This window comes from Cetorhinus maximus, chromosome 5 (assembly GCF_964194155.1).
Source record: "Cetorhinus maximus chromosome 5, sCetMax3.hap1.1, whole genome shotgun sequence".
Taxonomy (NCBI): Eukaryota; Metazoa; Chordata; class Chondrichthyes; order Lamniformes; family Cetorhinidae; genus Cetorhinus; species Cetorhinus maximus.
Genome location: NC_135883.1, coordinates 170,190,616 through 170,203,276, shown reverse-complemented (window position 1 = coordinate 170,203,276; position 12,661 = coordinate 170,190,616). Strand labels below are relative to the sequence as shown.

Below are 12,661 nucleotides of genomic sequence, written 5' to 3'. Positions count from 1 at the left end.
TGTTTTAATTCTCGCCAAGATAAACTAGAAAATAACATGTTTCAGGGTTTTGGAGCATGAACCACAGTTGGCATCACTGGGGCTCATCCGTGAGGCTAGGAACATAGGAAATAGAAGGAGGAGTAGGCCATTTGTTCCCTCGTGCCCGTTCCACCATTCAACTAGATCATGGCAGATCATTTATCTCAATGCTATTTTCCCCTACTATTTCCATATGCTTTGATGTCTTTAAAATCTAGGAATCTGTTGATCTCTATCTTGAATATACTCATTGACTGAGCCCTCTTGGGTAGAGAATTCCAAAGATTCCACATCCTCTAAGTGAAGAAATTCCTTCTCATCTCAGTCCTAAATGGCCTACTTCATATTCTGAGACTATGTCCCTGGTTCTAGACCCCAAAACCAGGGTAAACATCCTTCTTGCTTCTGCCCTATTGAGTCCAGTGAGAAATTTGTATGCTTCAATGAGATGGCTGAGAGCTTCGTGGATTGCAAATTCAAAAGTGCGGTCACCGCCCTCCCAACTTAAGAGTATGGAGGGAGAAAGGGAATGGTTGATCACCAGGCAGTCAAGAAGAAACAGGCAGGTGGTGCAGGAGTTTCTTGAGTTCATCCCATTCTCCAACCAGTATTCAGTTCTGAGTACTGATGGGAGTGATGGCTCATCGGAGAGTACAGTCAGAGCCAAGTCCATGGCACCACAGGTGGCTCAGCTGTACAGGGGGACATGAAGAAGACAGGAAGAGCAATAGTGATAGGGGATTTGATAGGAAAGCAGACAGGTGTTTCTGCAACTGCAGACCTGAATCTGGGATATTGTTTTGCCTCTGTGGTGCAAATGCCAAGGATATCATTGAATGGCTGCAGAGCACCCTGAGATGGAAGGGTGACTAGCCAACAGTCTTTCACATCAGTAGCACCCATAGGTAGAAGGATGGATGGAGTCCTGCAGTCAGAATTTAATGAACTAGGTAGTAAATCAGCAAACATCAAAAATAGTAATCCACGTACCTCCAAGCAAGTAAGTATAGAAATAGGAGGATAAAACAGGTGAAAAGACTGGATGCTGGTGGATGGTGAGTAAGGAGTCTTAATTTTTTTTAAAAAATTTGTAAAAAATCTAATTCTGTTTGCAGTTAGCATTTAACTGAAATCTACAGTTTAAATTCTAAAGTTTCTAGCCTGAAGCTGGGTTTTAACAAGGTCTCCACTGGATGTGGAGCTTAGTTAATTAAAGAAACAGCTGAAACTGGTTCCTCTGTAACTGTTAAAAACAAAAAGCTAAAAGCTACTGCGGATGCTGGAAATCCAAAACAAAAACAGAATTACCTGGAAAAACTCAGCAGGTCTGGCAGCATCGGCGGAGAAGAAATCAGTTAACGTTTTGAGCCTTCCTGGCCCTTCGGCAGAACTGAAGCATAGTTAGAAGAAGGGAGAAATATAAATTGGTTTAAGGTGGGTGGGGGTTGGGGGGGGTTGGTGGGGGGAGAGAGAGACATTGAGGGTGTGGTGATTGTGGAGATGAGCAGATAATCAAAAGATGTCACAGACAAAAGGGTCAAAGAGGTGTTTTGTCTGAGAAAAGTGCTAATTAAGAATGGAAGACAGGATATTCAAAGTACAGCTCTAGTGGGGGTGGGGTGGAAAGGCTAACAAGGTTTTAGTTTTAGACTTAAAAATAATGGAAATAGGTGGGGAAAGAAGAATCTATATAAATTATTGAAAAAAAAGCGGGGTGGTTGGGGGGGCGGGGGGATGGGGGGAGGAAGAAACGGGGTGGGGATGGGGGGAGGGGGAGTTTAAGATCTAAAGTTGTTGAATTCAATATTCAGCCCGGAAGGCTGTAAAGTGCCTAGTCGGAAGATGAGGTGCTGTTCCTCCAGTTTGCGTTGGGCTTCACTGGAACAATGCAGCAAGCCAAGGACAGACATGTGGGCAAGAGAACAGGGTGGAGTGTTAAAATGGTAAGCGACAGGGAGGTTTGGGTCTTTCTTGCGGACAGACCGCAGGTGTTCCGCAAAACGGTCGCCCAGTTTGTGTTTGGTCTCTCCAATGTAGAGGAGACCGCATTGGGAGCAACGAATGCAGTAGACTAAGTTAGGGGAAATGCAAGTGAAATGCTGCTTCACTTGAAAGGAGTGTTTGGGCCCTTGGACGGTGAGGAGAGAGGAAGTGAAGGGGCAGGTGTTGCATCTTCTGCGTGGGCATGGGGAGGTGCCATAAGTGGGGGTTGAGGAGTAGGGGGTGATGGAGGAGTGGACCAGGGTGTCCCGGAGGGAACGATCCCTACGGAATGCTGTCAGGGGGGGTGAAGGGAAGATGTGTTTGGTGGTGGCATCATGCTGGAGTTGGCGGAAATGGCGGAGGATGATCCTTTGAATGCGGAGGCTGGTGGTGTGATAAGTGAGGACAAGGGGGACCCTATCATGTTTCTGGGAAGGAGGAGAAGGCGTGAGGGAGGATGCGCGGGATATGGGCCGGACACGGTTGAGGGCCCTGTCAACGACCGTGGATGGAAAACCTCGGTTAAGGAAGAAGGAGGACATGTCAGAGGAGCTGTTTTTGAAGGTAGCGTCATCAGAACAGATGCGACAGAGGCGAAGGAACTGAGAGAATGGGATGGAGTCTTTACAAGAAGCAGGGTGTGAGGAGCTGTAGTCAAGGTAGCTGTGGGAGTCGGTAGGCTTGTAATGGATATTGGTGGACAGTCTATCATCAGAAATTGAGACAGAGAGGTCAAGGAAGGGAAGAGAAGTGTCAGAGATGGACCATGTGAAAATGATGGAGGGGTGGAGATTGGAAGCAAAATTAATAAATTTTTCCAGGTCCCGACGAGAGCATGAAGCAGCACCGAAGTAATCATCGATGTACCGGAGAAAGAGTTGTGGGAGGGGGCCGGAGTAGGACTGGAACAAGGAATATTCCACATACCCCATAAAGAGACAGGCATAGCTGGGGCCCATGCGGGTACCCATAGCCACACCTTTTATTTGGAGGAAGTGAGAGGAGTTAAAGGAGAAATTGTTCAGTGTGAGAACAAGTTCAGTCAGACGGAGGAGAGTAGTGGTGGATGGGGATTATTCGGGCCTCTGTTCAAGGAAGAAGCTAAGGGCCCTCAGACCATCCGTGATTCCTCTGACACCTTACATCACAACAACAGTTTCCAGTTCCCTGGCCCCAACCGCTTTTGTCTCTGGTTCTAAACATATTCCCATCTTCAGTTCATACACTCACTTGCAATCACACTTGTATTGCATCTAATTCTCTTTTCCTCTAAAATAGAATGGCTTCCATACCTTGGTGGACTTGAGAATTTTTTTTTAATGAGATGTGAGCATCGCTTGTTAGGCCAGTGTTTGTTGTCCATCTCTAATTGCTCTTCAGAAGGTGGAGGTGAGCTGCCTTCTTGAGCAGCTGAAATCCATCTGGTGCAGCCACAGTATTTTTCTGCCTGGTCCAATTCCATTTCTGGCTAATGGTAACCCCAGAATGCTGATAATGAGGGATTCAGCAATGAAAATGCTGGTGATGTCAAGGGGAGATGGTTAGATTCTCTTATTGGAGATAAGGTCATTGATAAGATAACATCGCATATTACATGTGTGGCACAAATGTTACATGCCACTCCGCAGCCGATGTCTCATGCTACTGCCTCTTAGGGCTTTAGGATCTGATAGTTGGCAGTTCACCAGCTATCCAGCTGATTGGTGAGCAAAGAGACCCAGGACCCTGTAGAATGTTGACATCATTTCAAGAGAACAGAATGTGCCAGGCCTCTGCCTTAGAGTGCTTGTGTGAGGTCACAACACTGACTTGAAATAAACTCCAGAAATGCAGCCATCCAAGGGACGTTGGGCATTTGATGAAGTGATATACAACTGACTTTTGGGCAAAGTTAGACCACATGGAACAAAGTTACAGTGGTAACATGGATACAAAATTGGCTGAGTGACAGGAAACGCAGTAGTGGTTAATGGATGTTTTTCAGACTGGGAGAAGGAGTCACCCAGAGAGCCTGCTGTTCCTGATATATATTAATGACCTAGAACTTGGTGTACGGGGCACAATTTCAAAATTTGCATGTAATGCAAAACTTGTAAGTATTGTGAAATGTGAGGAAGCTAGTGTTAAACTTCAAAAGTGCATAGAGAGGTTGGTGGAATGAGCAGACAAGTGGCAGATGAAATTTATTGCAGAGAAGTGTGAAGTGATTCATTTTGGTGAGAGACAATATAAAACAAAGGGCATAATTCTAAAGGGGGTGCAGGAGCAGCGGGACCTGGGTACACACATGGCCAAATCTTTGAAGGTGACAGGACAGATTGCTTTATTATTACAGTCTCAACAGCATCCTAGGCTTTATTAATAGAGGCTTAAAGTACCAAAGCAAGGAAGCTATGTTAAGTTTGTATAAAACTCTTGTTCAGCCTTAACTAGAAAATTGCGTCCAGTTCTGGGCACTGCACTTTAGGAAATATATTTAGGGGGCAGAAAGGATTCACATGAAAGGTCCCATATCCCTGTAACCAAAATTACATAGATTTTTCAATTTGGGACTGTTTTTCTATTAATTATTCCTAGTGGTGTAAGAATTGAGAACCAGTGGACATAGATTTAAAGTAATTGGCAAGAGAAGCAATGGCGACATGAAGAAAAACGTTTTCATGCAATAAATGGATAGGATCTCAAATGCAAATTCTTACTTTCCAAAACTTAGTTGATGACATGGTTGCATTTCTTCTCTAGGAAGCAAAACGATTTCAAAATGTTGATAAATCGTGGATAAAAATAATGCAGCGGGCTCATGAAATTCCAACTGTTGTCCAGTGCTGTGTTGGAGATGACATTATGGGACAGCTTCTGCCACACTTACAGGAACAACTGGAGGTCTGTCAGAAATCGCTAACAGGGTAAGAAAATTAGATTGTATAACCATAGGGCTGGATTTAACACTCCTCAGCTGGTGGGTTTGAAGGTGGACAAGCACATTAAATCCAGTGGGAGGCCTGCCACTGCTTACCTGCCTGCCCCTGCCCCCACCACAATTTTACCAGTGGCATGGGGTGGCATCAGGTGCCAGTAGGCCAATTGAAGCCTTTAATTGAAGCAATTAATCCCCACTTAAGGCCCTCATCCTATTTCCACCAGGGTGTAACTGGCAGTTGGAGAGGCCAAGTGGCCAGCTTGCCAGGTTTCCCTGCAAGGCAGGTGGTGGGCAGGGATGGGTCCCACCTTAACTGGCACCAATCGAAGAGCCTCCCTAAAGGGATATCTCCCCCAAGTTCCTCTCCCTGCGCACCCCCCCCACCCCCCCACCTTGACTCCTCAAATTCCAGGCTCCCATCCCTCTCGCTGACCACTAACTCCCTCACCCTCTGACCACCGAACTCTTACAAAGTTCCGATTCATCGCTGAACGCATCCTCAAGTTCCAACAGCATTATTGGCAGTGGCCATGGTGGTAGTGCTGCCCCTGATTTGTCGGCAGCCATTCTCCCTGTGGGCAGACTGCCCGCTGACATTTCTGCTGGGAGGGCGAGGACCACCGTGTCTCATATAATTCAGCCCATAGAATTGATATAATACAGAAGGAGGCCATTCAGCAGTGCAGTTAGTTCCACTCCTCAGCTCTGACTTATAACTGCATTTTCTTTCTATTTATCCAGCTTCCTTTAGGCCTAGTATTAAATCTGTATCCAGCACCCTTTCAGGCAGTGCATCCCAAATCATTGTATTAGAAGTTTTTCATGTCACGACTGCTTCTTTTGCCAATCACCTTCAATCTGTGCCATCTCATTATCTAAATTTGAGTCACTGAAAACATTGTCTCTTTATTACAATCAGTTCTCTGTTTCACCTTGGGTGCTCAAAAGAAAACAATCCCAGCTTCCACAGTCTTTCTATGTGGCTGTAATCCCACATCCCTGGGACTATTCTATATCTAAGCTGCCTTGTCCTTCCTAAAGTCTGGTTCACAAGATTGGGCACAATTCTTCAACATAGTCCAAACTACTGAAATATCTAGATTTAAAAAGAGCAGGAGCTGAGAGCCAGAGTGGAGGTTTAAGAACATGCATAGGAACATATGAATTAGGAGCAGGAGTAGACCACTCAGCCCCTCGAGCCTTTTCCGTCATTCAATAAGATCATGGCTGATCTGATTGTAACCTCAACTCCACATTCCCAACTATCCTTGATAACCTTTTATCCCCCTTGCTTATCAAGATTCTATCTAGCTCTGCCCTAAAAATATTCAAAGACTCTGCTTCCACTTCCTTTTGAGGAAGGGAGTTCCAAACACTCCCTACCCTCTGAGAGAAAAAAAATTCTCATCTGTTTTAAATGAGCTCCCTCTTATTTTTAAACAGTGACCCAAAATTCTAGATTCTCCCACAGGAGGAAACATCCTCTCCACCCTGACAAGAACCACAAGGATCTTATCTAAGGAAGGATGTAAATGCATTGGAAGCAGTTCAGAGAAGGCTTACTAGACTAATACCTGGGAGGTTTGTCTTATGAGGGAAGGTTGAACAGGCTAGGCTTATATCCACTCGAGTTTAGAAGAGTAAAAGACAACTTCATTGAAATTACAGAATCACACAGTGCAGAAGAGGCCCTTTGGCCCAACGAGTCTGCACCGACACGTGAGAAACACCTGACCTACCTACCTAATCCCATTTACCAGCACTTGGCCCATAGCCTTGAATGTTATGACATGCCAAGTGCTCACCCAGGTACTTTTTAAAGGATGTGAGGCAACCCGCCTCCACCACCCTCCCAGGCAGTGCATTCCAGACCCTCACCACCCTCTGGGTAAAAAAGGTTTTCCTTGCATCCCCCCTAAACCATCTGCCCCTCACCTTGAACTTATGTCCCCTTGTGACTGACCCTTCAACTAAGGGGAACAGCTGCTCCCCATCCACCCTGTCCATGCCCCTCATAATCTTGTACACCTTGATCAGGTCGCCCCTCAGTCTTCTCTGCTCCAACGAAAACAACCCAAGTCTATCCAACCTCTCTTCATAACTTAAATGTTTCATCCCAGGCAACATCCTGGTGAAGCTCCTCTGCAACCCCTCCAGTGCAATCATAGTCTTCCTATAATATAGTGACCAGAACTGCACACAGTACTCCAGCTGTGGCCTCGCCAAGGTTCTATACAACTCCAACATGACCTCCCTACTTTTGTGATCTATGCCTCGGTTGATAAAAGCAAGTGTCCCATATGCCTTTTTCACCACCCCACTAACATGCCCCTCCGCCTTCAGAGATCTATGGACACACACGCCAAGGCCCTTTTGTTCCTCAGAACTCCCTAGTGTCATGCCGTTCATTGAATACTTCCCTGTCAAATTACTCCTTCCAAAGTGTATCACCTCACACTTTTCAAGGTTAAACTCCATCTGCCACTTATCCACTTCTTCTCCCCATTTCCTTTGATCTCTTTCGTCCCAAAAGCTATATCTAACTCCTTCTTGGAAACATACAATGTATTGGCCTCAACTACTTTCTGTGGTAGCGAATTCCACAGGCTCACCACTCTCTACTTGAAGAAATTTCTCCTCATCTCAGTCCTAAATGGTCTACCCCGTATCCTCAGACTGTGTCCCCTGGTTCTGGACTCCCCCACCATTGGGAACATATTTCCTATATCTACCCTGCCTAGTCCTGTTAGAATTTTATAGGTTTCTATGAGATCCCCCCTCATTCTTCTGAACTCCAGCGAATATAATTCTAACCAACTCAATCTCTCCTCATATGTTAGTCCTGCCATCCCAGGAATCAGTCTGGTAAACCTTCGCTGCACTCCCTCTATAGCAAGAACATCTTTCCTTAGATAAGGAGGCCAAAACTGCACACAATATTCCAAGTGTGGTCTCACCAAGGCCCTGTATAATTGACATCCCTGCTCCTGTACTCGAATCCTCTCGCTATGAAGGCCAACATACCATTTGTCTTCTTTACCGCCTGCTGCAACTGCATGCTTACCTTCAACGACTGGTGTATGAGGACACCCCGGTCTCGTTGCACATTCCCCTCTCTCAATTTATAGCCATTCAGATAATAATTGGCCTTCCTGTTTTTGCAACCAAATTGGATAATCTCACATTTATCCACATTATATTGCATCTGCCATGCATTTGCCCACTCACTCAGCATGTCCAAATCACCCTGAAGCATCTCTGCATCCTCCTCACAGCTCACCCTCCCACTCAGCTTTGTGTCATCTGAAAATTTGGAGATATTACATTTAGCTCCCTCATCTAAATCATTAATATATATTGTAAATAGCTGGGGTCCCAGCACTGATCCCTGCAGTACCCCACTAGTCACTGCCTGCCATTTGGAAAAAGATCCGTTTATTCCTACTCTTTGTTTCATGTCTGCCAACCAGTTTTCCATCCATCTCAATACACATCTCAATTCACCCAGAGAGTGGTGAGCCTGTGGAAATCACTACCACAGAAAGTAGTTGAGACCAAAACATTGTATGTTTTCAAGAAGGAGTTAGATATAGCTCTTGGGGTGAAAGGGATCAAATGGTATGGGGAGAAAGTGGGAGCAGGCTATTGAGTTGGATGATCAGCCATGATCATAATGAATGGCGAAGTAGGCTTGTAGGGCCGAATGGCCTACTCCTGCTCCTAGTTTCTATGTTTCTATCTTCAGCTGCTTCATCAATGACCTTCCTTCAATTATAAGGTCAGAAATGAGGATGTTCGCTTATTGATTGCACAATGTTCAGCACCGGTCGTGACAACTCAGATACTGAAGCAGTCCAAGTCCAAATGCAGCTAGACCTGGACAATATCCGGCCTTGGGCTGACAAGTGGCAAGTAAATTATGCACCACACAAGCGCTAGGCAATGACCATCTCTAACAAGAGAGAATCTAACCATTGCCCTTTGACATTCAATGGCATTACTATCGCTGAATCTACTCACATCCTGAGGCTTACCATTGACCAGAAACTGAACTGGACTAGCCTTATAAATACTATGGCTGCAGTTCAGAGGCTCTGAATCCTATGGTGAGTAACGCACCTCCTGACTCCCCAAAGCCTGCCCACCATCTACAAAGCATAAGTCAGGAGTGTGATGGAATACTCTCCACTTGCCTGGATTAGTGCAGCTCTAACAACACTCAAGAAGCTTGACATTGTCCAGGACAAAGCATCCCACTTGATTGGCACCCCATCCACAAACATTCACTCCCTCCACCACCAATGCACAGTGGCAGCAATGTGTACCATCCACAAGATGCACTTCAGGAACTCACCAAGGCTCCTTAGACAGCACCTTCCAAACCCATGACTGCTACCATCTACAAGGACAAGGGTAGCAGATGCATGGAAAGACCATCATCTGGAAGCTCCCCTCGAAGTCACTCACCATCCTGGCTTGGAAATATATGGCCATTCCTTCACAGTTGCTGTGTCAAAATCCTGGAACTTCTTCCTTAACAGCACAGTGTGTATGCCTATGCCACAGGGACTGCAGCGGTTCAAGAATGCAGCTCACTGCCACCTTTGCAAGGGCAATTAGGTATGGGCAATAAATGTTGACCTAGCCAGCGATGCCCACATCCCATGACTGAATCAAAAAGAAGGAGTATATCAGTGAACTGGGCTTAATAATAACTTCCAGTGATTAGTTTCAAAATACTGCAATGTTTAGGAACCGTTACCAAATAAGGGTCAGCGACTGTAACGGGGTATCAGAAAAAGCCTGATCAGTGCAGGAAAAGTCCATTGCTATAACAGAAGTTTAAAAAATCTAAGCTGACCTCCAAAGAGCTTAAAATAGCTATGGAATCCAAATTCACTCTGCCAGACTGATTTAGCACATGGAAGGGTCAGTTCAGACGCAGAATTGGGAACTATGATGGAAAAGATTTTTAAGATTTAGGATTTCATTTGGATTAAACAAAAAGCCAATACATTATTATATTGTATTGGAGCAATTTCTGATGATCAGATTGCCAGACAAGGCATTAATGAAACACCAGACAAGTTCGGAGGGGTCTGAAAACCCTTTGATAACTATTTTAATTTACGGAGTAACAAGAGAGGGCCAAGTTTAGTAAAAGGTTCATAAACCTGGTGAACCATTATCAACTGGTTGAAGTAGTGAATCTGATAATCTTAAATCTGAGGTGATAGGAGACCACATCACAGTTGGGGAAACCGATGACACCCTATCTGACTCACTGCAATTCAAAGAAGACCTAACTTTGGAGAAGGCGGTACAGTTAGTCAGACAGTCAGAAGCCTGTCAGCAACAGAGAGCCATGCTAAGAGGGGAAGACAAACCATGGCACAGAAAACCCCCGTTACAGGTTATTAGCCACAAGAATGTCAAAGACACTCGAGGGAAAAAGATCTCATGGAATAAGAGCTCAAGATGCCATTAAACCATGCCAGTGCTATGGCACCAAAAAGCCCCACAGATGTGATCAGTGTCCTGCCAGAACTGCAAAATGCTTTCAATGTAAAGGTTTGGACACATTGGAAAGATGTGCAGAACTAAAACCTCGAGATACACTGAGGATAACAAGAGAATCTTCACGCACAAGGCCATTAATGAAATGGAGGAATCCTAACAAAAAGAGGAACAACAATATTTCCTCGGCAAAGATCCAAGATACACTTTCAGGAATGCAGACATTTGTGTCAATGGACACATCACTAATTTCAGATTGGATACAAGTGTAACAGTCTTGTCTGCCAAAGAACCATGGCTAGCAAAACAATGGCAGAAGACAACTGAAACCCAGTTATATGATCCAGGAGGGATCAAACTACAAGTCATAGGCATGTTACAAACAGCGGTCCAATACATGAACAGATACTGAAAACAATATATATGATTCGTAATCAGGAATTTTCTCCCCTGAGCCGAAACACCTCTATTGACCCCAACCTCACCAAGACAGGAACAGACAGTCGGTCATTGATACCAAATTGGAGCCCCTCAAACCATCCAAATGCTCTGATGACGTCAACTGGGACATCAGTGCTGATTTTTCAACACTCTTCACTGAGGCTGATAATCCAGTCTCAACTCATTTAAAAGGTACCTAAATCTTCATCTGAAGTGCTGGAACTTGCAAGGCTACAGACCAGGTCCTGGAAAGTGGGATTAAAAATGAGCAGCTTGTTTCTTTTTTCTCTTTTTTAGCTAGCGCAGACAAAATGGACTGAATGGCCTCTTTCTGTGCCTTAACTTTTCTATGGTTCTATGGTACCTGGAAGCAGTCATACCCTTTATGATAGAGTGTTCTGATTTGGCCAGTGGTCAGGAACAGGAGGATGTGACATTGACTGAGGCAGGTATGGTGACCCAGAAGGCAGAAGTGGAGGATCTCAGCCTTTGCAATTGTCTAAAAGGTTTGAGGTTCTTGCAGTCTGTATTGATGAAAGTGGTGGCGCAGGGAGGATGAGCAAACTGACCATGGCACCATGTTACAGGAAACCGTTCAATCAGGGGGAGTTAATAAGAATGTAGTGATAGGTGGGAAGAGTACAGTCAGGGGGTTAGACACAGTTCTCTGCTGCCAAGAGCGAGAATCCAGTTGGCTGTATTGCCTGCCCAATGCCAGGGTTTGGTACATCTGCTATGGGCTGGAGAGGAACATGCAGTGGGTGGGGGATGATCCAGTGGTTGTGGTCCACATAGGTACAAATGACATAGGTAGAAGTGGAAAGAGCTGCTAAGGGAGTATGAGCAGCTGGGAGTTAAATTAAAAGGCAGAACCTCAAAGGTGGTAACCTTCGGATTACCGCCTGAACTATGAGCAAATTGTCATAGGGTAAATCAGAATCGAGAGTTAAATGCGTGGCTCAAAGATTGGTGTGGGTTTCGATTCATGAGGCAGTGGCACCAGTGTTGGGGAAAGTGGGAGCTGTACCCTTGGGACTGTCTTCACCTGAAGCATGCTGCAATGAGTGTTCTGGCGAGTTGTGTAACTAGGGTTTAAAGGGAAGGCTTTAAACCAAATAGTGGGGACTAGGGATCGAGTTTGGGAAGATGTGTCAAATTAAATAGAGAAGACAAGGCAAAAGAGCAAGGTAAGAATAAGGGAAATGATGATCAGGGCATGGCAGGAAGGGGCAGAGTGTACAAAGCTAAGAGTGCACCAGGAGATAAGGAAGGTGAGAGGTTACAAAAAGTAAAAAGACAGAACTAAAGGCCCTATGTCTGAACGGACATTGCATTTCTAACAAAGCAGCACAAATGGAAATAAATATGATCTGACGGCCATTACAGAGATGTGACTACAGGATGACAAAGACTAGGACAATGATGTTCAAGGGTATGTGAAATTTAGGAAGGACAGGAAGCTAGGAAAATGTGGAGGGGTAGCTCTGTTAATTAAGGATGACATTGGTACAATAGAAAGAGATGAACTTAGTTCTGGAGGTCAAGATGTAGAATCAGTTTGGGTAGAGATAGTAATACAAAGGTAAAAAGTCACTTGTAAGAGTGGTTTATAGGTGCCCTAACAATAACGGGTATACAGGATTTGTTATGACACAGTAATTGATAAAGGCTGAGTTGTTTCAATCCCAGAGGGAAACTTGAACAACTGTCATAATCTATATTTTCAATTGGTATGTTTGAGATGTAGCTCTTAATTCATAAATAAGACCACCAAGCCTC

General features: G+C 44.8%; 1 protein-coding gene across 1 annotated transcript in view; it reads left to right on the top strand.

Annotated features, from left to right (window-relative positions):
- The window catches only part of LOC144681152 (dynein axonemal heavy chain 8-like), a 1,929,890-nt gene that overhangs the window by 879,902 nt on the left and 1,037,327 nt on the right, over positions 1-12,661 (top strand). The window contains exon 35 of the mRNA XM_078542879.1: positions 4,747-4,910. Coding sequence (XP_078399005.1) covers positions 4,747-4,910 — 164 coding nt within the window. The remainder of the gene's footprint in view (positions 1-4,746; positions 4,911-12,661) is intronic.